This window comes from Rasamsonia byssochlamydoides (assembly GCF_041956645.1).
Source record: "Rasamsonia byssochlamydoides strain NRRL 3658 unplaced genomic scaffold VTN77scaffold_28, whole genome shotgun sequence".
Lineage (NCBI taxonomy): Eukaryota > Fungi > Ascomycota > Eurotiomycetes > Eurotiales > Trichocomaceae > Rasamsonia > Rasamsonia byssochlamydoides.
Genome location: NW_027192411.1, coordinates 258,822 through 283,295, shown reverse-complemented (window position 1 = coordinate 283,295; position 24,474 = coordinate 258,822). Strand labels below are relative to the sequence as shown.

The 24,474-nt window shown below is 51.7% G+C and overlaps 9 protein-coding genes across 9 annotated transcripts; 6 read left to right on the top strand and 3 right to left on the bottom strand.

Annotated features, from left to right (window-relative positions):
* Positions 1-264: 264 nt before the first annotated feature.
* Positions 265-2,714, top strand: VTN77DRAFT_3961 (uncharacterized protein; the record flags this gene model as incomplete). Its single annotated transcript, XM_069419967.1, has 5 exons — positions 265-393; positions 461-533; positions 606-727; positions 783-2,524; positions 2,585-2,714. The coding sequence occupies 5 exons, from the start codon at positions 265-267 to the stop codon at positions 2,712-2,714; spliced, it is 2,196 nt and encodes a 731-aa protein (XP_069278079.1).
* Positions 2,715-4,917: 2,203 nt separating this feature from the next.
* VTN77DRAFT_3960 (uncharacterized protein) lies at positions 4,918-6,767 on the top strand (the record flags this gene model as incomplete). Its single annotated transcript, XM_069419966.1, has 5 exons — positions 4,918-5,124; positions 5,186-5,341; positions 5,405-5,747; positions 5,798-6,350; positions 6,410-6,767. The coding sequence occupies 5 exons, from the start codon at positions 4,918-4,920 to the stop codon at positions 6,765-6,767; spliced, it is 1,617 nt and encodes a 538-aa protein (XP_069278078.1).
* Positions 6,768-7,369: 602 nt separating this feature from the next.
* On the top strand, positions 7,370-9,609 carry VTN77DRAFT_3959 (uncharacterized protein; the record flags this gene model as incomplete). The annotated part of the gene is made up of 4 exons (XM_069419964.1): positions 7,370-7,518; positions 7,577-8,607; positions 8,663-9,022; positions 9,557-9,609. The coding sequence occupies 4 exons, from the start codon at positions 7,370-7,372 to the stop codon at positions 9,607-9,609; spliced, it is 1,593 nt and encodes a 530-aa protein (XP_069278077.1).
* A 939-nt stretch (positions 9,610-10,548) lies between these two features.
* On the bottom strand, positions 10,549-12,531 carry VTN77DRAFT_3958 (uncharacterized protein; the record flags this gene model as incomplete). Its single annotated transcript, XM_069419963.1, has 3 exons — positions 10,549-11,917; positions 12,005-12,424; positions 12,488-12,531. 3 exons carry the CDS (start codon positions 12,529-12,531, stop codon positions 10,549-10,551), a joined length of 1,833 nt encoding a protein of 610 aa, XP_069278076.1.
* Positions 12,532-13,518: 987 nt separating this feature from the next.
* Positions 13,519-13,909, top strand: VTN77DRAFT_3957 (uncharacterized protein; the record flags this gene model as incomplete). Its single annotated transcript, XM_069419962.1, has 2 exons — positions 13,519-13,624; positions 13,728-13,909. 2 exons carry the CDS (start codon positions 13,519-13,521, stop codon positions 13,907-13,909), a joined length of 288 nt encoding a protein of 95 aa, XP_069278075.1.
* A 385-nt stretch (positions 13,910-14,294) lies between these two features.
* VTN77DRAFT_3956 (uncharacterized protein) lies at positions 14,295-15,149 on the bottom strand (the record flags this gene model as incomplete). The annotated part of the gene is made up of 1 exon (XM_069419961.1): positions 14,295-15,149. The coding sequence occupies one exon, from the start codon at positions 15,147-15,149 to the stop codon at positions 14,295-14,297; it is 855 nt and encodes a 284-aa protein (XP_069278074.1).
* Positions 15,150-15,959: 810 nt separating this feature from the next.
* Positions 15,960-19,586, top strand: VTN77DRAFT_3955 (uncharacterized protein; the record flags this gene model as incomplete). Its single annotated transcript, XM_069419960.1, has 5 exons — positions 15,960-16,085; positions 16,151-16,177; positions 16,232-16,375; positions 16,437-19,397; positions 19,470-19,586. 5 exons carry the CDS (start codon positions 15,960-15,962, stop codon positions 19,584-19,586), a joined length of 3,375 nt encoding a protein of 1,124 aa, XP_069278073.1.
* A 1,629-nt stretch (positions 19,587-21,215) lies between these two features.
* VTN77DRAFT_3954 (uncharacterized protein) lies at positions 21,216-22,648 on the top strand (the record flags this gene model as incomplete). Its single annotated transcript, XM_069419959.1, has 3 exons — positions 21,216-21,560; positions 21,629-22,489; positions 22,568-22,648. The coding sequence occupies 3 exons, from the start codon at positions 21,216-21,218 to the stop codon at positions 22,646-22,648; spliced, it is 1,287 nt and encodes a 428-aa protein (XP_069278072.1).
* Positions 22,649-23,045: 397 nt separating this feature from the next.
* VTN77DRAFT_3953 (uncharacterized protein) lies at positions 23,046-24,419 on the bottom strand (the record flags this gene model as incomplete). The annotated part of the gene is made up of 1 exon (XM_069419958.1): positions 23,046-24,419. One exon carries the CDS (start codon positions 24,417-24,419, stop codon positions 23,046-23,048), a length of 1,374 nt encoding a protein of 457 aa, XP_069278071.1.
* Positions 24,420-24,474: the final 55 nt, after the last annotated feature.

Sequence of the window (24,474 nt, the reverse complement as noted above, 5' to 3'; positions counted from 1 at the left end):
CATCATCATTATTATTTTCCTGCATCTTTTTTCACTTCCTGTCAGCATCGGTATAGAGCGGAGTTCTGGATTGCATTAAACTTCGGCTGTTTTTTTTTCTCACCGCATCAAGCGCGATAGTTTACATACATTCCAATAAATTGGATCCCGTGACTTTATTTTTTGAGTTGACCTCCCTATTCACACACATCTCCAACTGCCTCGTGATTCTTCTGTCCTTGCTCGATTCCCCTCGTTGCTCCTACGCCGCCAAGTCAGCATACAATGACTTCGTCAGATGGCCAGGAACAGGCCGTTTCGAATGGGGAGCCGGACCCGTTCTCCGAGCCCGCCGTCTACTATGGTGGTGACGATGACAAGATGAAAAAAGAGCACAGGCGGGCCTTCTCATCTGTATGAAGTGACCCGTGACCGGTTCTCTGTGATGCGCAACGACTGATTCGTTTCCGTCCTTCCACAGAACATCAAGTCGTTCAACCACCAGGAGATCACGAACTATCTGGGGAAAATACCAATCCGCAGGGGTAGTCATGGTGAGTTTGAGGATTTCGGATATAGTCTTTTACAAGTCTTTCAGAAGGTTAATCCTTACGTTCACAAAACAGATGAAGCATCCGCCGTTCCCCGTAAGTTCCTTATCGATGTCGATGATACGTTGGAAGCCTTGTTGGCGAGGGAGGACACGGACAAGAACATGCAGATAACGATTGAGGATGCGGGGCCGAAGGTGAGGATCAGTCTTGTCTAGTGAGGAGCATCAGCCCCGTTGCTGACTGTCCCAGGTCCTGCCAGTTGGAACGGCTGCTTCCTCGGGGTACCGCAAGTTTGACGTGCGAGGAACGTACATGCTCTCCAATCTTCTCCAGGAGCTCACGATTGCTAAAGACTACGGTCGTAAACGAATCGTTCTGGATGAAGATCGCCTCAGCGAGAACCCCGTGAACCGCCTCTCACGTTTTATTAAGAAGTCCTTTTGGAACGCTCTGACTCGCCGAATTGACGGTTCGAACATTGCTGTTGCGGGGAGGGATCCGAAGGATTGGACCGATGATCCACGGCCTCGTATCTATGTTCCACCAGGCGCGCCGGAACAGTACGAGTACTATAAGCGGATTGCGGAGAAACACCCTGAACTGCGCTTGGATGTGCAGATGCTGGAGGGGCCCATCACCCCTGAATATGTTAAGAATCTCAACAGCAAGCCAGGTCTCCTTGCTCTAGAGATGGAGGAGTATGTCAACCCAGAGACGGGGGAGAAAGACTTGCGGGGCGTGCCATTCGTTGTACCAGGTGGCCGATTCAACGAGCTCTATGGGTGGGATAGTTACATGGAGTCTCTCGGTCTTATCGTTAGCGATCGGGTGGATCTTGCAAAGGCGATGGTGATCAACTTCTGTTTCTGCATAAAGCATTATGGCAAGATTCTCAACGCGAATCGATCTTATTACCTGTTGCGATCCCAGCCGCCGTTCCTAACCGATATGGCATTGCGTATCTACGACAAGATCAAGGCGGAACCCGATGCGTTGGACTTCCTTCGCAAAGCGATCCTGGCTGCAATCAAGGAGTACTACAGCGTCTGGATGGCAGAACCGCGTTATGACCCGGTCACCGGCTTGTCGCGGTACCGCCCGGAAGGTCTTGGTGTTCCGCCAGAGACGGAAGCGACTCACTTCTTGCACCTCCTGACGCCCTATGCGGAGAAATATGGCATGACCTTCAAAGAATTCGTCCAGGCCTACAATGATGGAGAGATCAAGGAACCAGAACTCGATGAATACTTCCTTCACGATCGGGCAGTCCGTGAATCTGGTCACGACACGTCGTACCGGCTGGAAAGAGTCTGCGCCAATCTTGCCACCATTGATCTGAACTCCCTGTTGTACAAGTATGAGGTGGACATCTCGCGGACCATCCGTCTCTACTTCAATGACAAGCTGGAGATACCACCTGAGTTCCGCACTCCGGCGACGGAGAATGTTGAGTTTGAGACGTCCTCAGTGTGGGATCGGCGTGCGAGAAAGAGAAAGATCGCCATCGATAAGTATCTGTGGGACGAGGAAAAGGGAATGTTCTTTGACTACGACACCGTCAAACAAGAGCGCCAGTCTTATGAGACTGTTACCACCTTCTGGGCTATGTGGGCCGGACTGGCAACACCGGCGCAAGCGGCCCTACTGGTCCAGAAGGCACTCCCGAGATTTGAGGTCTATGGTGGTTTGGTGTCAGGAACGGAAGAATCCCGTGGCCCTGTCAGCCTGACTCGTCCCAATCGGCAATGGGACTACCCATATGGCTGGGCGCCCCAACAGATGCTTGCGTGGACTGGCTTGATGCGTTACGGGTATCAGGCAGAGGCCGAGAGGCTGGCATACAAGTGGTTGTTCATGATCACGAAGGCGTTTGTGGACTTTAATGGTGTGGTGGTCGAGAAGTACGACGTGACTCGACCGATCGATCCTCACCGAGTCGATGCCGAGTATGGAAACCAGGGCGTCGACTTCAAGGGTGTCCCGCGGGAAGGGTAAGTTTGACCGCTAGCCACGAGCAAAACGGAATATTATACTGACAATCGCGCCATCAGATTCGGGTGGGTCAATGCCAGCTATGTATATGGATTGGAGATTCTCAATGCCCATATGAGACGGGCTCTCGGGGCAATCACTCCATTCGAGACATACAGCCGGGCTGTTGATTTGCAGTATTCAGAGTGAACGGTCGCCGTGTCATTTTGTCACGAATGCTTGACTTGACGACGCTAGATTCCAATTTGTATGGGAGTTGAGGTTGAGTAGACTGGTTTTGGAATTCTAGATCGGAGTTTTCTGCTGAGCTTTTTTTAGCGTGATTTTTTTTCGACTAAATTGAAGATGCAAAGACGAGGAAGGAGTCCTGTGATCGTGTCTGTTGTCTTTTTTGATTATGGGAGCGGGGGCGCTTTTCGTCTCGGTTGGAGAAACTCGGTAGACTGCATAAATAATTGATCAGGACTGGACTCCGGATCATTATATTGTTATTCGGAGTCTGTCCGCAACACTTACTTAGTGCTAATTAATCGAATTGTCCCTTGTTACTTATTACATTCTTCCTTCTCTTCTTTCTCGGTCAAGTTCCGAAAAGAAAATATCCTATCCTAGTCAGTCTATACGTATATGCAGCATGCGTGCATCTTCTCCCCTGTCACGAGTAATTTAATAATTGCGGAGCAAAACTCAAGAATTCATGTGAAGCTTAGCCGTGAATGTGATAACTGGGGGGAAACGATTCCAATTCCGACATCCGCCGAAAGGAAGAGAGACATCGTTAAAAGTACGACACAGTGCCCCTGCCAGAATTCATTTATTTTCGTAACGATCTTGGTTGGATTCCGGTTTCTAACCGTGGCAGAAGTTTGTCTACCTATCTAAGGCTCATTAACCGGATGCTTTCGTTGATTGGTTCGTTTTCGTAGCTATGAGCCGAGGCTTAATATTAAGATGGTTGAAACAGAATGTAGCTACTAGCTAGGACGAGGGTTACAATGATCTCTATTTCTAGGAAGGAAGGGTAGGACTGTAGAATAGATTTACTTGTCAATCCATTGACAATATGTGCTGTATCATTGTATGAAATCTTTTTCTCTCTTCTTCCAACGGAGTAGAAATTATGACTCAGTTTTAGGTAGGAGGTAGCTTTGCTAGTTTACAGAGGAAGATTCCTTTCCTTGATTAGATTGATCTGCAACAGTCCGCAGATTAGTTTGAAATTTCACATAGAAGACGCTTGTAATTTATTTTAAGCAGTTTCTGTAAATTATGTTACTCCGAAAACCGGGGTCAGCTAGAGAAACAGCAAACCAGATGACTCACTCACTCGAGGGGAAAGGTGAAGTTCGTTCTGCGGGGGATGTTCTCCCCTCTGAGGAGTCTTTCCTGAGCAGATTCTAAATTGTAGAATTTACAGCAAGTCAAAGAGAAGAATAGAATTGACTCTGTCAAGCAGTGAAAAGTACATGCACATGTCAAGAGCATGTGTACTCTGTATATAGTACGTATGTATGGTTTGCATACCCATGATGCAATCGACTACTCCGTACCTCTAAACAACCTTCGGTCCGGGCTCGGGATCTACCTGTATGGAGTACCCCCGTACATACATACCTCATACGAACCCGGGGCATTCTCGAACGCAATTGTTATGCAAAGGATTCCAACTGAATTACCTGCATTTCTATGGAAATGAATAAAAAAAATACTGCCTGTTTGTCAATGGCAGTCCTATATACTCTACCTTCTATCTTGACAATCATGGACAGGCGTCAGAACTCGTGACTGCGTTCCGACAACGCTAGTCCGAACGCGGAGGGTGACTCAGCTGCCAATGCCATACCCCGTAATCCATTAGACCGAGGATCAACTCATCCTCTCTCCCGAACCATTGGCGACTCCGATCACGGGTGACCAATCCACGCCCATCAATCCTGGAATTCGCCTCTGCGGAGAAAGAACAGAGCTGCGAGTGAGCGCGTGTGGCGGTATGATGATACCCGGTCCGTATCGTCTCTCTGTCTGGTGCTCTTGTCCCGCTGAGCCGAGCCGTTACCGGGGGAATTGGAGACCTTCTGACGCATAGCCATGGCTCGTGAAAGCGTCATAAATACCAATCCCAAGCTTTTTGGCTTGTGATTCTGCTTGAGGAGCTGGGGTCTTCTTTTTTATTTTCTCTTTTGGTTTCCAAAGATCTCTTTCCTGTATTCTTTCCCATTTCACATATCTCCGTTCCAAACGGACGGAATCTGTTTTGTGTACAAAAGACAGGGACATATATTATTATATATAATTTTGGAAAGAGTACTTCCTTGTTTCGCATTGAAGCTATAATCAACCTGGTTATAGTCAATTCTTGAAATAATACTTCATTATTTCCCCGCCAGTCAACATGGCCAGCGCATTGGACCTGGAAGACCAGAAATACTGGGACGATGTCAACGCCGTCAAGGAATGGTGGAAGGATTCGCGATGGAGATATACGAAACGTCCGTTCACTGCAGAGCAGATTGTCGCCAAGCGCGGAAACCTGAAGATCGAATACCCATCCAATGCGCAGAGTAAGAAACTGTGGAAGATCCTCGAGGAGCACTTCAAGGTCGGTTTCGTCCAGTATACACTGCTGTCATAGGCCTCTCTCTGACGTCTGAAATATTTAGAACAAAACCGCCAGTATCACCTATGGCTGTCTTGAGCCGACGATGCTTACCCAGATGGCCAAGTACCTGGAAACCGTCTATGTGTCCGGTTGGCAGAGCTCTTCTACTGCTTCGTCCACCGATGAGCCTTCTCCCGACCTGGCAGACTACCCGATGGTACGTTAGGAGGGAAAAAAAAATATAGTCCTCACGACCCCGGACTGACATGACAATATTTAGAACACCGTGCCAAACAAAGTCAACCAGCTCTTCATGGCCCAGCTCTTCCACGACCGGAAACAGCGGGAGGAGCGCATCACCACCCCTAAGGAGCAGCGACACAAGGTGGCCAACGTTGACTACCTCCGACCCATCATCGCGGATGCCGACACTGGCCACGGTGGCTTGACTGCTGTCATGAAGCTGACCAAGCTTTTCATCGAGAGAGGCGCTGCCGGTATCCACATTGAAGACCAGGCTCCTGGAACGAAGAAGTGTGGACACATGGCTGGTAAAGTGCTGGTGCCCATCAGCGAACACATTAACCGTCTGGTCGCTATCCGCGCTCAGGCCGACATCATGGGTAAGTGTAGCCAATCAGAAGTATAATGGGTCTTTTCTGATTGCAATCAGGAACCGATCTCCTCGCCATCGCCAGAACCGATTCCGAAGCTGCAACCCTAATCACTTCTACCATCGACTATCGGGACCACCCGTTCATCGTTGGGTCGACCAACCCGAATCTCAAGCCGCTCAATGACCTGATGGTGGCCGCAGAGCAGGCTGGCAAGACCGGAAGTGAGCTTCAAGCCATCGAAGACCAGTGGTTGGCGCAGGCGGGCTTGAAGAAGTTCGACGACGCGGTGATCGACACCATCAATGCGGGAGCGTTCGCCAACAAGAAGGCCCTCATTGACGAGTACCTGCAAGCCGTCAAGGGTAAGAGCAACAGCGAAGCCCGTGCCATCGCCAAGCGCATCACTGGCGTGGACATCTACTGGGACTGGGATGCCCCGCGCACCCGGGAGGGTTACTACCGATACCAGGGAGGAACGCAGTGCGCCATCAACCGTGCGATTGCCTATGCGCCGTTTGCGGACCTGATTTGGATGGAGACCAAGCTGCCAGATTATGCGCAGGCGAAGGAGTTTGCCGATGGTGTGCACGCGGTGTGGCCTGAACAGAAGTGAGTTTCAACTGTTTCCCCCCTCCTCATCTTTGCTGTCTCATACTGACATCGACTAGACTGGCCTACAACCTGTCCCCATCCTTCAACTGGAAGAAGGCCATGCCTCGGGAAGAGCAGGAGACTTACATCCAGCGTCTGGGCAAGCTTGGCTACTGCTGGCAGTTCATCACCTTGGCCGGTCTCCACACGACGGCGCTCATCAGCGACCAGTTCGCGCAGGCGTATGCCAAGCAGGGCATGCGGGCATACGGAGAGCTGGTCCAGGAGCCCGAAATGGAGCGGGGAGTCGACGTGGTCACACACCAGAAATGGAGCGGAGCCAACTATGTCGATAACCTGCTGAAGATGGTGACGGGTGGTATCAGCAGCACCAGCGCGATGGGCAAGGGAGTGACGGAGGAGCAATTCAAATAAGCTGGTCTTAATCCTTTTTTTTATTTCTTTGAGAAAATTTCACGAGTTTCCTGTATCTACATGTGTGTATGTGCTTGATATCTACTTCATGACGAGCTCGTCGATTGGTTATTCTGAATGAAATTGACCCATTATTATTTGGTACCTCAAGATGATACTTCTTACCTCAAGCCAGCTGTTTTACGTCCGTACATGTCGGACTCGGAGGGACTGGACGAAGGGGAGTTGCATGCTGACAGTCAGGCTGACAACCGAGGCATGCCGCATGCCCGCCTGTCACGTGGTGCCCGCGCTGATTGGCTAGCGACGGCGATCCGCGTCTCCGCACGAGCTTCTCCTCCGGACTGCTAAACTACGGAGTACTGTGTAGGACTGTAAGCGATCATTAATTATCCTTATTATCCTCCCCCTCTTCTCCTCATCGCCATTTATTCCAGCTTCCTCTTATCTATCTTCAAATGTGAAAGTTGGATTGCGTTGGATTTGTTCTTTTCTTTTGTCCAGCTCTCGGACCATCTGTCCAAATACGATCGATTGGATTACCCTCGAGATCCGCTCTAAATACCTAGGTAAATTACTCCCCGTTATCGCGTTTCATCACCATGGGTGCCACAATCGACATTCCCCCCCTTCAGCCCACCCCAGTCGACGAGATCCACGCCCGCATCGCCAAGGTGCGCGCCTCGTTCTTCGAGCACAAGACCCGTCCCGTCGAATTCCGTCTGGTCCAGCTGCGGAAACTCTACTGGGCGTAAGCACTTCCATCTCTAGTTTGCTAATGAATCGTGCTGAATGTTGGCGGAACACAGACTGAAGGACAATGAAGACCGCATCGTCGAAGCGCTCCGCCGCGATCTGGGCAAGCCCGTGTTCGAGTCGTACATCTCGGAGATCGGATGGGTCCAGAATGACATCGTGTTTGTGAACCGCCACCTGGAGAAGTGGGTCAAGGATGAACCGGCCCCGGACATCAGTTTTGCGTTCAAGTTCATGAGTCCCAAGATCAGGAAAGATCCGCTGGGCTGCGTCTTGGTGATCGGGGCCTTCAACTATCCCTTCCAGTTGACGCTAGGCCCCGTGATCGGGGCCATTGCTGCGGGCAACACCGTCGTCATCAAGCCGAGTGAGGGCGCTCCGCATAGTGCCGTCGTCATGCAGGAGATTCTTGAGGCTGCGCTCGACCCGTCGTGCTATACCGTTGTGCAGGGTGGGGTTCCGGAAGTGCAAGCGCTTCTTGCCGAGCGCTGGGACAAGATCTTCTTCACCGGCAGTGCCAATGTCGGCCGCATTGTCGCAAAGGCTGCTGCGACACACCTCACCCCCGTCGTGCTCGAGTTGGGTGGGATGAACCCGTCCATTGTGACTCGGAACGCGAATCCCCGACTCGTGGCGCGGCGGATGCTGTGGCCTAAGGTTCTGAACGCGGGTCAAGTCTGCACGTCGCAGAACTACCTGCTGGTCGAGAAGGAGATCCTGCCGGCGGTGATTGAGGAGTTCAAAAAGGCCTACAAGGAGTTCTATCCCAATGGCGCCAAGAACTCTCCGGACTATGCGCGGATTGCCAACGACCGGTCCTTCCAGCGGATCAAAGCCATGATCGACAACAGCAAGGGCAAGATTTTGCTGGGAGGCACCATGGACGAAAAAGAGCGGTTCATCGAGCCCACGATTGTCCAGATTGACTCTCCGGAGGATTCGATGGTCGCGGAAGAAAGCTTTGGCCCGCTGATTCCCATCCTCCCGGTCGACAGTCTGGATGAAGCGATCAAGGTCGCCAACAAGATTCAAGACACGACGCTGGGCGTCTACGCTTTCGGAACGAAAGCAGAAACCGAAAAAGGTAGGCTACCTCGTTCTGCGCGCTCGATTTGAGATACTAAATGTCTACCATCCAGTCCTTGCGTGCACTCGCTCCGGAAATGCTGCCCTCAACGACGCCCTTCTGCACATTCCCACTCTGCCGTTTGGCGGCGTCGGTGAGAGCGGCATTGGTGCATACCGCGGAAGAGCCAGTTTCGACACGTTCGTGCATCGTCGGCCTGTCACCAACACTCCAGCCTGGATGGAGGGCCTGCTTTCCATCCGGTATCCTCCGTATGCGGGCAAGCTGGCCAAGTACAACGCGTCTTTCAATCTCGCCCCGGATTTCGACCGCGAGGGCCGCAAGAGCCGGCTCACCTGGTTGCGATTCCTGCTGACGCTGGGTGGAGGAACCCCTAAGGCGGCGGTTGGTCGGGCTACTGTTGTTGCAGTTGGTGAGTGATTTCTATATTTTTATTCTGCCTTTTTTTTGGCTCTTCCCCCTGCTTCGCCTTGCTTGCATCTGTTACTGCACATCTCCCCCGTCTGCTCTCGCGAAGTTGGTCAATTTCTCACTGTGCAAGTATCATCAGACAAAGACACAGTGAGGAATGGAGTCGAGGGCGATCGCGCAGACTGAGGGATGCATCGGTTATTCTGAGCGGTGCATTCGATTTGGCGCACCCAACTTGTCTATTCTCTATTATCTTCTATGTTTCTTTGACATTTTATGCCCTAATATCTGATATCTGACATTTGATATTTGATACCTTTGTATATTTTCCCCCTGAATGATTCCCCTGCCTTTTGTTTGGATCAACAGCAGAGATATCCATTATCCAGCCCTTCTTATCGTTTTTTTTTAATTCATGTCAACATCCATTCGTCCGTTCCTTCGTCCATTCAACTCGATTCTTGATTCGACCTATTGGCAACCCTTTTGAAAATGAACCATACTTTCCTAACGCTTACGCTTCACTCCACATCAGTTCTCTTCATTCTGAAACGATACCTGGAACAACATCGTCAGTCGAAGCTCTGAAATCTACTACATATTTACCGTCGCTTATTATCCTTCAATCAATCATTTATTTATTTACTTACTTGTAATATCGGTCAAAATAATAATCACCATCACTCCTCACTCCCACAAGGAAGGAATATATTTACTACTTTTTTCTGGATATTATCTTTGCCGGATATGGATGGATGGATGGATGTCTTTTTGAATTAAAAAAAAAACTACTGTACGAGAAATAAATTGAAATGATCCCTTTTCTTTGTCATCCTCCTGTTCTTTCTTTCCACCTTTCGGACAAAGCTACCTACAGAAAGGTATGTATGTACAGTACGTACCTAGGTAGGTAGGTCTCTGAAAAGTCGAATTCTGTCTTCGTAGGTGAGAGAGAGAGAGAAAATAAAGGAGAGAGGAAAAAAAGAAGAAAGAGAAAAAGAAAAGAAAAGAAAAATTGATTGATTGATTGATTGATTGATCTTGGGCGCATATAGCAGTCGCTTAGTAGCCTTAGATTGTACCGTATTGCTTTCTTTTCCTGTCCTGTCTTGTCTTGTTTGGTTTATAATTAGGTATTGTAGTACTAGGGCTCTCGTCTAGCAAATGTAGGTAGCTGCATACCTACAAGTAAAGAAAAGAAAAAAAAAGGTATATATATTACCTACGCATATAATAAGAAAGAAGAGGGTCTGCTCTATAAGATAAAAACAAAGGCCTGTCTACACAACGAACTCGTCGCAAGTTTCTCATGTCATGTCATGGTCATCATTGATCGTCATTATTTATTTCAGATAGATAGATAGTAGGTAGTCAGGTAGTCAAAAAGTACAGTACATACATTACATACATACAGCAACCGTCCAACTCGTAACCTCGGTGATTCACTGAGATCGATGAAATCATCTCGTCTCATCTCGTCTCTGATTAACATCTAAAACAACACCTACCTAGCCGCCTGGCTAGGCTCTAGCATCGTCTTTCGACCCCTTTCCTGCTCACGCAGAGGTATTTCACTCCCTTGTACGGGCGCACTCCCTCGCCTAGACCGCGGCTTCGGCGCGGGTCGATGGTCAGACTCTCCACCCGGATTCCCGAAGGGAGCCAGCCGCGGACGGAGAAGGAGACGGTCGCGGATGTGGGCATTAGCGAGGCTTTCAGCTGCGCTTTGCGCGGAGTGTCAGTCTTCGACGGAGCAGGTGCTGCTGGTGGTGGTGTGGGCGACGGAGAGGGCTCTTCAGCAGGTGTGGCGGAAGAGACGTCTGGCGTAGCGGCGGATGAAGCCTTTTTGGAGCGGGACTTCTTCCCCTTGGAGGATTTCGTTTTGGATGAGGTCTTGGATTTGCGTTGTTTGGTGGGCTTTTCGTTCGGATACGATGATGATGTGTAGGTTGTCGGGTCCTGCTGGTAGGATTCGGCGTCGTAGTAACCCTGCAGCAGGGTCGCCCCAGCGGCCATTTCAGCTTCTATGTCATCGAGACCCTCTTCCTGGTGGCCGACGACAGTGCAACGTAACGTTGCTGTCCCCGAGATGGACCCTGCGTCCTTGGTCGGCACCCGCCATTCCAGAAATTCATCTCCCGGTGAGTAGTTGGCTTCACCCCGGCTCGGGCGCATATCGGTGATATTGCGGACCGTCTTGGGGATGGGGACGGTCACGACAACTTCGTCGAGAACGGGAGAAGAAGAACTGCCGCTGGTCGAGCCTCCACCTAGGAAGGACGGCGTAGACGTGCCGGATCCGCTGCGGCCTGTGCCTTGTCGGAGCGACGGAGTACTGCCGGGGAAGTTGGTATTCAGAGTCAAGCGAACTTCAAAGTCCGTCCCATTCGGCCCTAGCGATTTCAGTACATCAACAAACGCGGGTAGGAATAATTTCTCCATGTGAGTCGGGGCCTTGTCCAGGCCTGGATCTATTGGAAGGAGATCGGTTTCATAGCCCGCAAGGATGAATCGGCCGTCCGGAGGCACAAAGCTAAGCTCACCAGGCCGCTCTCGCCATCGCGCGAGACGCACGCAAGGATGGAAGACAGGGAGTTCCATCTTCCGGGAGATTCCTTGCTGGCCTGCCGGAGTGGTCAAGGTCAGCAGTAGATCTGGCACCCCTGATATTTTCGCAGTAAATGCGATCGTTCCCGAAGCCAAAGCGGAGAGAATTCTTCCTGACGGCGCAATTGTCACGGACAGGGACTCGATGATATCAACATATAGCTCGTTCGAGGTATGGCGTATACCTGGCCGTCGCCATGGAATTGCCGGACCGGAAGCCGCACTGGCAGCCGCAGTAGATAACGATTGTTTCAGCGGATTCGATGGTGCGAGACCTGGCGATGCAGTCCTAAAACTAATGCGTCAATATTGACTACCCTCGGCTGCGCGCAACCCTCCTGGGAGGTGCACGAGCATATAACTCCGATATACTAACCCTGACAATCCTACCCCGCCAAGCAACTTGTCCACCCACCCCGGAACCTCCACAGTTTCTTGCAGAGCATTGGTCTCCGTATTACACACCAGTCCTGCATCGCACATTTCCGTGAGCAGCTGCGAGACGACATCATAATTGGCCTGTAGCTTGGTCGAGAGCAAGGGTGCGCCGATAAACTCCTCTAGCACGTCGATCACCCGGTGCAGGAACTCGAGGACGAGCAGCGGTTCGGTGTCCACATCGCTGGGAGAGAGAAAAAGGAGGTTCGAGTGCACAATGGAGAATACCGTGACCGGTGAAGAGGCATTAGGCAGGTAGAGCAGCGAGGGACGCGGCGCAGGGTGGGCGAGGTACAGCGGGATGAGGGACGATGCGGAGGGCGGCCGGGAGCGATACACATGTTCTAGGATCGGGACACTAGTCACAGTGGTCAACAAAGATGTACTCCTCGGAGATTGATGCACACGGGGAAACCCATACTTGTGTTCATCATAGATGTAGAGCGCCTCGACAGCGCCGCTCATCGTGGCGGTTTGGATGAGTAAACCAGGTCGGCATGGATGCTCGTGACGTGGAGTAAGCACGAGCATAAGCCCTAAATCGGAATTCTGCCACTTTTGCCCGCCTCCGCCAGATGATGTCTATCGCTGGTTATCATAACACATTTCTTTCATAACACATTTCTTTCCAGTGAGATCTTGTACAGACTCGATGCATTATCATTATTTCACTGGAGAAGCAATAGAGCTAGTAGATAGCCACTTTTACGGTTGCTACTATTCAAGTAAGGGTGTTGGAGTGGTCCTCTCATGATTCACGAATAAATAATTATAAAAGTAACAGCGAAGCCGATACTTGGGCAGAAGCACACAGCGAGGCTACCAAAAAGGCTCTGCGACAGAGGATCAGGCAGTACCTGAGCTTGAAAACGGTTTCAAGACTTCCACCAGGCGGTATGACCCATTTCATACAGTGAGAATCTGCCCGATTCTGGGGTCATCCTGCGAAGCTTACCAGTGCTTTGCATGCCAGAAGATTCTAAAGAGCAACAGATGTTGAAAAGGCTCAATACATAGATGATAATCTGATGGATTGTCAAGGGACAGTTATTTGTCACGTGCTACTGACCCAGCTGACTTCTTTTGCTGCTGCAACGCTTAGCCCAATACTAGGAAGCACAGACCATCCAAGGACCAATGCCCCAGATTTTCTTGTGAGCTTGCAAATCAGTAATAATTATTGACAGGTGTTTGAACATTCCTACCTAGGTAGGTAGTTTGGTTATAAACAAGGGCTTCCACTTGCTGGTAACCTCCAGAGGAGCCAAACTAACCGGCTCTGGGAATTCATTAGGTCCCGAGGTCCCGCAAGTGAATCTGCATTCAACAGGAGGCGCTGTTGTAGTCGACCAATAAATTGCGTTGGCTCCCGGTTTCCGCCATCCATCAGAACTGGCAACGAGCGCAGAATCACTACTCCGTACCTATTACTCCGTACTGAACAACTACAACATGGCGCCCCCAAAGGACAGCGCCCCCTGGGAGTTGAAGCCGGAAGACGTGCAGAAGGCGCTAGCGGGGGAACAGTTTGAAGACTGCATGGCCTGCAGAGTGACCGGTATGCATTTTCCCGAAAATGAGTCACATTGATGATATATATACCCTTTTTTTTCCTATCAGAATAAATATCCTGACTGTAGAATTTTTTCCTCTCTTTCCAGGCTCTGCGGCATTCATCGGACTCGGAGTGTACAGCTACTACACCGGCATGCGGAACCTACGACGGCAAGAAAAGGCCATCATGCAGAGCCCAACAAAGTACAAGATGGGCTCGAGACAGCTGGGCATCGCGACTATCTCTGCTTCGTTGATCGGGGTGGGACTTTGGAGGTTGTTCAACTGAGCAAAAATTCTGTTTCGCTATTGTCTTTATGGCCTCTTGTAACATAGTTTATGTCTTATTATTCCTGGCAGAAACTCCACACTTGACTACGAAGGAAGATAAAACACCAAAAAAGGGGCAAAGAGAGCAAAACGGTACGAGGTATGCCATGCCAAAAAAACAAATCACTGCCATCTCGGGTATCATGACATTGTATATATAAAAGTAGTCTATAAGTATAATAAATGAGAAGATAAACAGAACTGAGAATGCAAGAAAGATCCAGAGACATAATCCCGAACGATGCTGCTAAGACTCCTCGAAAATGCTTCGTAATCCCGATCCTCCTCCTGCCGGGTATCAAGATTGTGACCTTATCGTTTCGTCGTCGAAAATCAATATCACCTTATGCGAAGCGTCCCCGTTTGCCGCCTCCGAAGAATTCGCGTCCGTTCAGCCCCGAGATGTCGAAGAAGTCAGGGAACTGGAGTTTTCGCTTCGACCCCAACGTCGTAGATGGTTCCCTTGTCGAAGATCGCCCAGTGTGACGAGGCGGGTTATTGTGGCGAAGGGGGGCTCGAGAATTGCGTGGCATAACCGATACACCAACAGGCGCTTCCCCTTGCGACGCAGAGTTCGGGGAAGCACTGTCAGACGTCTGCATATCGATATCTTGAGATGGAAATTGAGGGAACTGAGGTCCGGCAGTAAACGTGAAAACCGGTGGTCTGGCAAAGATGTTTGACTCGTCGGCTGGCGGTATCTGTGTCGGCATGCCGGACTGCTGTTCTTGTTGTGGGGGCTGCTGCGGTTGCTGCGGTGGCTGCGGTGGCTGCTGCTGCTCTGGCACCAATTCCGGCCGTGGAGGAGATGTGGAACGGGAAATTTGCCGTGAACGGTCGGATTCAGGGTGCTCTTTGCGGCTCATGATGGGGGAGGAACTCCTCGCTCGCTTCTCATCGTCATCGCTGTCGCTGGCCGTGGCGGCCGTTCCGTCTAATCGTTCTGTTGCCCATTGTCGAACCTTCCAGCCTTCCCCGTCACCCAAACCAAGATTCTCCCGGTCCAGAAAGCTGAGAAGATCCTCGATAGCCTCCTGATATCCTGTCTGCCTTGCCTGTGCTTGGTCTGCGACGGCACTCTTATATAAGTTGGTCACGGAGAGGGCGGCGGTCTTGAACGCCTGCAGAAGCTGCTCGGGAGGCTGAGGGTAGGGCGTCGAGCTCGGAAGAGAGGTGTTCAGGGATCTCATAGAATCCATGGCGGTCGAATTGGTGAGAATAAAAGAAAAGCAAACGAAACAAGCTGACGATGATGCTAGGAAATAATATAGATTCGGGGGTCACTCGAGGGGTGGCCACGATCACGATGGCCCGTGCCCGGAGAAAAAGATAGAACCGCAGGGAGTGAGGGGCTCGAGTGGATCACAAAGAAGAGGACAAACACAATCCAGCCGGACTGGATGTGCGGGAGGCGACCTCTGGAATTGCGGTTGTAGGGGTATCAACAAAATGAAGGGATCTTGGAGACGTGGAGGAGGTTGCAGAGGGAGCAACAATAAAATACAGACAGTTCCTGGTCAGCCAGTTAGGCCGTGGTCATTGTGTTGCTGCGGCGGCAGCCCCCCGGCCCGACCAATTCCTCAATTCTCTCGGGAGTCAATCAGTCGACGCATTATGACTACATCACGTGATTCATCACGTTTTCGTCTCGGACAAATGCTTTTTCCGCCACATGCTGACTCAGCACGCCCCGCCAATCATCGCGCGTTACGGCCACGCGCCTGGGCCCTGCCCGATTAAATTCCCTTTGCCATCAGCGCGACTTGTCGGAACCGATTCTCTCCTCCGCTCCCTCACTGCTCGCCAAAGATCTCTGGATCAATCGTGGAATCGGTCCGATCACCTCCTGGTGTGCAGTAATCGGGATCCACCAAGTTCAACTGCCGATATCACTTTCTGTTGTCTGTGTATCTTGTGCTTTACTGAAAGGTCCATTGATCTATATCTCTACTGAGCCGCAAGATCGCGTACTGGGCCATCGCATAGAAAAGGTGTGATCCACCGCCGAAATGGCACCCTCTCGGACTGTTGCGCCCGAGTCGGACCCTCCTTCTCAGGCAGACACCCCGATGACAGATGCAAATGAGGAGTCAGCGACCAGGATCCCGGTCGATGCGGCGGATACGTCCATGGCGGTAAGTGACCAGCCACGCGAGGTCGAATGCTGTTTCCAGGTGACTAACTGAGGACTGTTCTTTAGGATTACCAAGATACCCCAGACTATACGGTATGATTCCTCAAAACTAAGAATGGGCATAGCAGACCGCTTACCATCTACTAGGACTCTGACACGAATCCAAACACCACAGCAAGCAGCATTGCAGGCGATGTGGCTCATGCTGATGGGCGTAAAAAGAGATCGGAGGCCTTCCAGCTGCGAAAGAGTGTGCTGGGCAAGAAGCATGGACGGCTGGACGAGTCCAAGGTACGTACATCCGGACCCAACCGAGATCGAGGAGGACACAATTAACGCCGTGATTTCTCAGGAGGACGACTCGATTAGAAGATTCCGTTATCTCCTGGGCCTGACAGATCTGTTCCGCCATTTCATCGAGACAAACCCCAATCCCCGAATCAAAGAGATCATGGCCGAGATTGACCGACAGAACGCGGAGGAGGCAGCCAAAGGCAAAGGTTCCTCGCGTAAAGGAGGTGCCACTGGAGAGCGGCGCCGCCGAACGGAGAAAGAAGAAGATGCAGAACTGCTGAATGCCGAGAAGCAGGGCAACACGACGACGGTCTTCCGCGAGTCGCCATCTTTCATCAACGGAGAGATGCGTGATTATCAGATTGCGGGTCTGAATTGGCTCGTTTCGCTCCACGAGAACGGTATTTCTGGTATTCTTGCCGATGAGATGGGTCTCGGGAAGACCCTTCAGACGATTTCTTTCCTGGGCTACCTGCGACATATATGCGGAATCACTGGGCCGCACCTGATCGCTGTTCCGAAGTCCACCCTCGACAACTGGAAACGAGAGTTTGAGAAATGGACGCCTGATGTCAACGTACTGGTCTTGCAAGGTGGCAAGGAGGAACGTCACCGGTTGATCAATGAGCGGCTCGTCGACGAAAACTTTGATGTCTGCATCACGAGTTACGAGATGATTCTGCGAGAGAAATCGCACCTCAAGAAGTTTGCGTGGGAATATATCATCATCGACGAAGCTCATCGTATCAAGAACGAGGAGTCGTCCTTGGCCCAGATCATCCGGCTCTTCCACTCTCGGAATCGCTTGCTGATCACTGGCACTCCGCTTCAGAACAACCTTCATGAGTTGTGGGCACTGCTGAACTTTCTTCTCCCGGACGTCTTCGGCGATTCGGAGGCCTTCGACCGGTGGTTCTCGAGCCAGGATGCGGACCAGGATACGGTCGTGCAGCAGCTGCATCGCGTGCTGCGACCGTTCCTCCTGCGTCGGGTCAAGAGTGATGTTGAGAAGAGCTTGCTACCGAAGAAGGAGATCAACCTTTACGTAGGCATGTCAGAGATGCAGGTGAAATGGTACCAGAAAATCCTCGAAAAGGACATCGACGCCGTTAATGGCGCTGCTGGAAAACGGGAGTCGAAGACCCGCCTGTTGAACATTGTGATGCAACTTCGCAAGTGTTGCAACCACCCATACCTCTTCGAAGGCGCCGAGCCTGGGCCTCCTTACACCACTGATGAGCACCTCATCAACAACTCTGGCAAGATGGTCGTTCTCGATAAAATTTTGGCCCGCATGAAGCGACAGGGGAGTCGCGTCCTCATCTTCTCCCAGATGAGCCGTGTCCTCGATATCCTCGAGGACTACTGCGTTTTCCGAGACTACAAGTACTGTCGTATTGATGGATCGACGGCCCATGAGGATCGGATCGCTGCGATTGATGAGTACAACAAGCCCGGCTCGGATAAGTTCATCTTTCTGTTGACCACCCGTGCGGGTGGTTTGGGTATCAACCTCACCACGGCGGATATTGTGGTGCTCTACGACAGCGACTGGAACCCGCAGGCAGACCTGCAAGCCATGGACCGTGCCCATCGTATCGGACAGACCAAGCAGGTGGTTGTTTTCCGGTTCGTTACGGAGAATGCTATCGAAGAGAAGGTGTTGGAGCGTGCGGCTCAAAAGCTGCGGCTTGATCAACTCGTCATCCAGCAGGGCCGCGCCCAGCAGCAGATCAAGAACGCTGCTTCCAAGGAGGAACTGCTGGGCATGATCCAGCACGGTGCTGCGGACGTCTTCAAGACCAAAGGGCCTATGGGGACATTTCCCGGAGGCAACGAGATGTCCGAAGACGACATCGATGAGATATTGCGAAGGGGCGAGGAGCGCACCGCAGAACTCAACAGGAAATACGAGAAGTTGGGAATTGACGATCTTCAGAAGTTCACGTCCGATAATGCCTACGAGTGGAATGGGGAAGATTTTACCAATCGCAAGAAGGAAATTAGCATTAACTGGATCAATCCTGCCAAACGGGAGCGCAAAGAACAATTCTATTCCATCGACAAATACTACCGACAAGCCCTGGCTACGGGTGGCCGAACGGCTGAGCCTAAGCCGAAGATGCCCCGACCCCCGAAACAGGTTACCATTCATGACTGGCAATTCTACCCACCCGGTCTACAGGATTTGCAGGAGAAGGAGACGGCCTACTTCCATAAAGAAATCGGCTACAAAGCCCAGCTTCCGGACGGCCCGGAGGAAGAACTGAGTGAACGGGAAGCAGAGCGCGAGCTGGAGCAGCGGGAAATCGACAATGCGGTTCCTCTGACGGAGGAGGAGCAGGCGGAGAAGGCTCGAATGGCTGAGGAAGGTTTCTCCAATTGGAACCGGCGAGATTTCCAGCAGTTCATCAACGGATCTGCCAAGTTTGGCCGACACGACTACGAGGGGATCGCGACGGAGGTGGACAGCAAAACTCCCGAGGAGGTCAAGGAGTATGCCAAGGTGTTCTGGAAGCGGTACACTGAGATCCAGGATTATCCCAAGTACATTCGCGTGATTGAGCAGGGAGAGGAGAAGTTACGGAAGATGAACCACCAGCGCAAGATGCTTCGTAAGAAGATGGAGATGTACCGCGTTCCCCTGCAGCAGCTCAAGATCAACTACACCGTGTCGACCACCAACAAGAAAGTCTACACGGAAGAAGAGGATCGATTCTTGCTGGTGATGCTGGACCGGTACGGCGTCGATGGTGAAGGGCTGTACGAGAAGATCCGTGATGAGATTCGCGAGAGCCCCTTGTTCCGGTTCGACTGGTTCTTCCTTAGCCGAACGCCCACCGAGATTGGCCGTCGATGCACGACGCTGTTGAACACAATCGCCCGCGAATTCGAGGCACAAGAGGGCAAAGCGAATGGCGACAGCGGCAAGGGCCGGGTACGTGATCGGGAGGAGGAAGATGGGGAGGACGAGGAAGTGGAGGCGCCGGCGAAGAAGAAGTCTAAAAACGGAGTGGTGGTATGTTTCTAATTTCACACATCCCTTGCGTTTTTGCTCTTTATTGAGTGCAAACTAACCTATGATCTACAGAACAAGAAGATCAAGGCCGTCAAGGGGGCCAGCAAGGCCACGTCAGCATCGACGTCCCGAGCAGCCAGCGTTTCTTCGAATGCACCCGCCTCCAAGGCCAAGGGCAAGAAGAAATGATGTGATAGATGGGCAGGAAGTCCGTTTCGACCTATTTTCCGACCCGAGCTCCCTCTCTCTGGGTCGATGGTTAATGGTCGATGAAGTTTCTCTCGGCGGGTTGAAAGGAAGGGTCTTTGGTTTTATCGGTCAGGCGTTTACTTGAGGTGATTAGATGCAGAGATGGTCTGCGAGCTGCAGCGGTTTGCTATTTTAATTAATTCTTCTTCTACTATCCAATTTTGTATGGATGTTTATGGGTGTCTCGTGTCGCATCTGGCTGTATTGGGGTTGGGTGTGGTTGGGTGTGTCGCTGTGATGTGACCTTTTTCTGCTCTGGGATGACGTCGTGTCGTACAAAAGCCCGGTTATTAAGTGAATTAGACTAGGAGTCTATGTAGTGGCTATTATTGCTATCTAATTACTCCAGTTGTGACAACCCCCACATATCTCCCATGACTACTCTCAGGCGGTACTATTATATTATTATGACTAGTCTTAGCTATGCAGACTTGTCTTTGGAAGATTCGGGTATCGTGCGGGTTACGTAGTAGGTAATTCCTCCGTATACTGAATTTGGCACAGAGAATAGCGTGATGTTTCCTATCTCGGTAGGTACATATGACCCCCGGGCCTCACCACCAGCGTGAGTCAGCAGCCAACCGGAAAGAAGATTCTCAAGACGTTCAAGAATTGAGAGTTCAGACAATATATTATCCCCGGGTGATATAGTAAGAATCCAGTTATAGACTACCGTAGGCCAATATGTTTCGACACCTGGTCGCTTCCAAGGGTGCGTTGCCATCACCGTGTCACACCATCCTGGGACAGAAGACGTCAGCCCGTCTGGGCGGTCGCTGACTTGCAAGTTGACGCGTGATACCCTTATCTCGACCTAAAATTTGCCAGTTATGATCTTCCAGTGATGATCTCCCCGCTCAGCCAAGCCACAGCCCTCTAATTCTTTGGTTGACCGCCACGGCGCTATTCCGGCTCAGATTTCTGGATCAGCATAGATGAGACTGCCGAGCTGGAAATGACTGGCCCAGATGTGCTTGGCTCATCTTTAGACTTCTGACGCCTCCCGCTTGCAGATCAGGAGTTGCCCAACTATCGTGAGGGTCTAGCCTGTGTGACGCTGGTGGATTGAGTGCCGTCATTTGTGCAACTGTGCAAGCAGGACAGATACCCTGCAGCAGGTTCATCTGGCCATGTCGATAGCTGACCGAGGACTCGCATCGATGGAAGTCTCCACGCAGCGCCACGGGGGCGGGTGTGAGGGGCTTTGCCTTCCCCATGGACCATGGTGGGGTCATCTGCAGGCACAGCGTCATCCACATGTGACGTCGTGTGTTTGGCTGCTGTCCTCTCTTCTGCTCATGCCGGCATCCATTATCTCCAGCATGTCGCATTGGTGCGGCAGGCTAACGACAGATACCATGCACTGGACGGTGGTTTTGCCTTATGTGAAGCTGCTTGGTGACAATGAAGGAACTGCTGCCTGTCACTGCACCGTCCTGGCGAGTCGCCCACATAAAGAGCCCCGATGACCTCCCCTCTCGTTGTCATTCTGGACTCTCTGCTCTGAGATAACACTTTGTCGATCTTCACGGCTGATCTCTGTATCAAAGTGAACCCAGCCCAGCAACCATGGCGAGCAAGATCAAGCTGATCGCGAACCCTGCCTACAAGCCAAACGGCACCAAGTCCTACGTGCATGCACTTCGCAAATATGGCTTCAACCCGACCCTGCCGGGTCCTTACTTCCATGCCAACCGCGTGGTGCAGCAGGGCAAGTTTCTCGCCGCCGCTGGGCATGCCGTTGGCGGCAGAGCCCGTGTCCGTCGACAGCTGCAGAAGAAGGTAGGGGACCAGGCTGGTGAAGTTCCCGCGGAGGATGTCGAGAATGATACCTTGTATCTCGCCCAGGTGGGCATCGGAACCCCTGCGCAGAACCTCAAGCTGGACTTTGATTCGGGTTCTTCAGACCTCTGGGTAGGTTCATAAACCATGCTTGTTTCTCTCTCGACTTTGGTAGCCTTCGAACTGACATGGAGCTTCAGGTCTGGTCCACCGAGCTTCCGTCCCACATCCAATCCCAGGGAACGGGCCATACCATCTTCGACCCTTCCAAGTCCAGTACCTTCAAGAAATCGCCGGACGAGACCTGGCAGATCTCCTATGGAGATGGTTCCTCCGCGTCGGGCGATGTGGGGACGGATGTTCTGAACCTTGGAGGCCTGGTCATTAAGGGCCAAGCAATCGAGCTTGCAAAGAACCTGTCCTCCTCTTTCGTCTCTGGTTCAGGTGACGGCCTGCTCGGACTGGCGTTTGGCAGCATCAACACCGTGAAGCCCAATCCGGTCAAGACCCCAATGGAGAACTTGACCGCTCAGAATGAGATTCCCCAGTCTGCCGAGCTCTTTACTGCCCACCTCGGATCGTCCAAGGAGACCAATGATGAATCCTGGTACACCTTCGGCTATATTGACCAGGATACCGTCCAGGCGTCGGGCCAGCAAATCGCATACACCCCCGTTGATAACAGCCAGGGTTTCTGGCAGTTCAACTCCACCTCCGCCACGGTAAACGGACAGACCATCGACCGCTCTGGAAACACGGCCATTGCCGACACGGGCACCACCCTCGCTCTTGTCGACGACCAGACCCTCCAGGCCATTTACAACGCCATCCCTGGAGCCACGTACGACAGCAGCAGCCAAGGCTACATCTTTCCGAGCGACACAAGCGCGGACCAGCTGCCTACCGTCACCTTTGCTGTTGGCGACACCCAATTTGCCGTCCACAAGGACGCTTTGGCATTTGCCGAGGCCAAGCCCGGATACGTTTACGGTGGCATCCAGTCCCGTGGTGACCTGGGCTTTGACATCCTGGGTGACACGTTCCTGAAGGGAATCTACGCGGTGAGTGGCCATATAATTTTTTTTTGCTTTTCTTTCCAAGTCCCAAGTGTAATGTACTGATGATTTGCGTCTTGTCAGATCTTCGACCTCGGCAACACCCGTTTTGGAGCTGTGCAGAGACCGGATCCGAGCTCGTCCTCGACTTCATCTTCGTCGTAAACACTTCTGCCTCTCCCTGTTACAGATAGGTGTTGCTCGATGACTATATCCAGACCGAAAAAACGTTGATGGAAAGACTGCAGTGCAGGCTTTAGAGATTGACTCACGCTGCAGGATGCGAGATAATATGATGGAGGGAAGGTCAATTATCTCCGCGTCGTTTCCATATTCTTTCCTTTTTGCGTGTATTTCATTTAGCCAGATGTATTTATCAGACACGGTTTATGAAGCACGAGAATGGGAATATTATTCTATCATTTTCCACCAGAATGCCATGCTCTATGTATTATACACGGTTTGGCGCAATTCCCAAAAAAAAGACAGAAAAAAAAGGAAAATAAGTATTCAAATGGGTATGTTGATAGTTAGTACAGAGTTGATTCAGGCTGAAATGGAATCAATTGAAGTCGAAGGACCTTGGAGCCTGCTTCTCCTCTTCCGTTGGAGTTGCAGGAGTTGAGTTCGGTGATGGAGACACATTCACGACACGGAGCGGAACCCGCATGAACATCTCCATCAGAAGCGCGGCCGCAACACTCACGTTCAGGCTGTCGACCCGCGCGGGATCGTCCAGGCTCAACTCGGGCCGGATGCGCGCCCCTGGGATCGAGACGAACCCGTCCGCCTGCGCCCTGATGCGCGGCAACAGGCCAGTCCCTTCGTTGCCAAGCATGAGGACGGTGGGAGCGGTGGTCAGGATGCTGTTGCTGTTGTTGTCATTGCTGCCGCTGGCCGCATTATTCCCAGCCAACAGGTCGAGATTTCCTGGTGCTTCCGCCGCATAGAAGCGCCAGCCATTGGCGCGTGAGCGACGGATGAAGTCGATCTCGTTGTTCGCTTTCAACAGCGTCATGTTTTCGGCAGCACCAGCGGAGGCTTTGATGGTGACGGGGGACAGAGGCGCCGAATTGCGTCCTGTCAAGACGATCGCGTCCACACCGAGGTAGTAGGCTGAGCGGATGATGGCGCCCATGTTACCTGGATCAAGGATACCGTCGAGGAGAATGACAAAGGGGTATCGAGGATTCTCGCTCTCGGCTGCTGATGGCGAGGTGAGACGTCCAACGACCGGAATCCGGTTGTCTGTACCATTCACGGCCGCCTCTTCTTGAGACTGCTGACCCAGACTCACTCGGAAATGGTCGGTAAACGGCGATTCGACTGGTTCTAGGCCAGTTACCGGCAGTTTGGGAAGAGGCGATGCCTCGAGTACGCACCCATTATGGGGCCGTCCGTCACTCATCTTGTCCAAGATACTGGTCCATTGTGCCCATGTCATCTTCACCTTAATACCCTTCGAGAGAGCCAGTTTTCGGATAGTCACTTTCTCTGGGGTGAGCTCCTCTCCTTCCGCTTGATACAAGTAGAGCTTGTACAGCTGGCGGCGGGTGCAGCGAAGGGCAGCATGGACGGCCGAAGTCCCGTAGATAAACTCCGAGGCTGGGGTAGTATAGGGGATCGAAGTTGGGATCTTACAATTTGTCCTGATCCGTTCTGGGACTGTGTCGCTGTATTCATGGTCTTTGCCTCTCTTTTTCTTCCTGACGTTCCGGAGGTGGTCCTCTTTTCGCGAAGAGCCTTCATTCTTGTTAACCTTCCCCCTTGTGGAAAATTCAACGGCTCGAGATTTGCGGATGCCTTTCTCTATGGCAGATGTCAAGGAGGCGTGTCGGACACTAATAGGTAACAACAGACCAGTGGTCACACCAGGAGCCGTCCTGGGGACGAATTGCAGACATGCCGACAGGGGACGGCGGAGGTGTATTGCCATTGCCCCTGGCAGCTAAAAAGAAAAGTTAACAAAAAAAAGAAAGAAAAAAGTATAT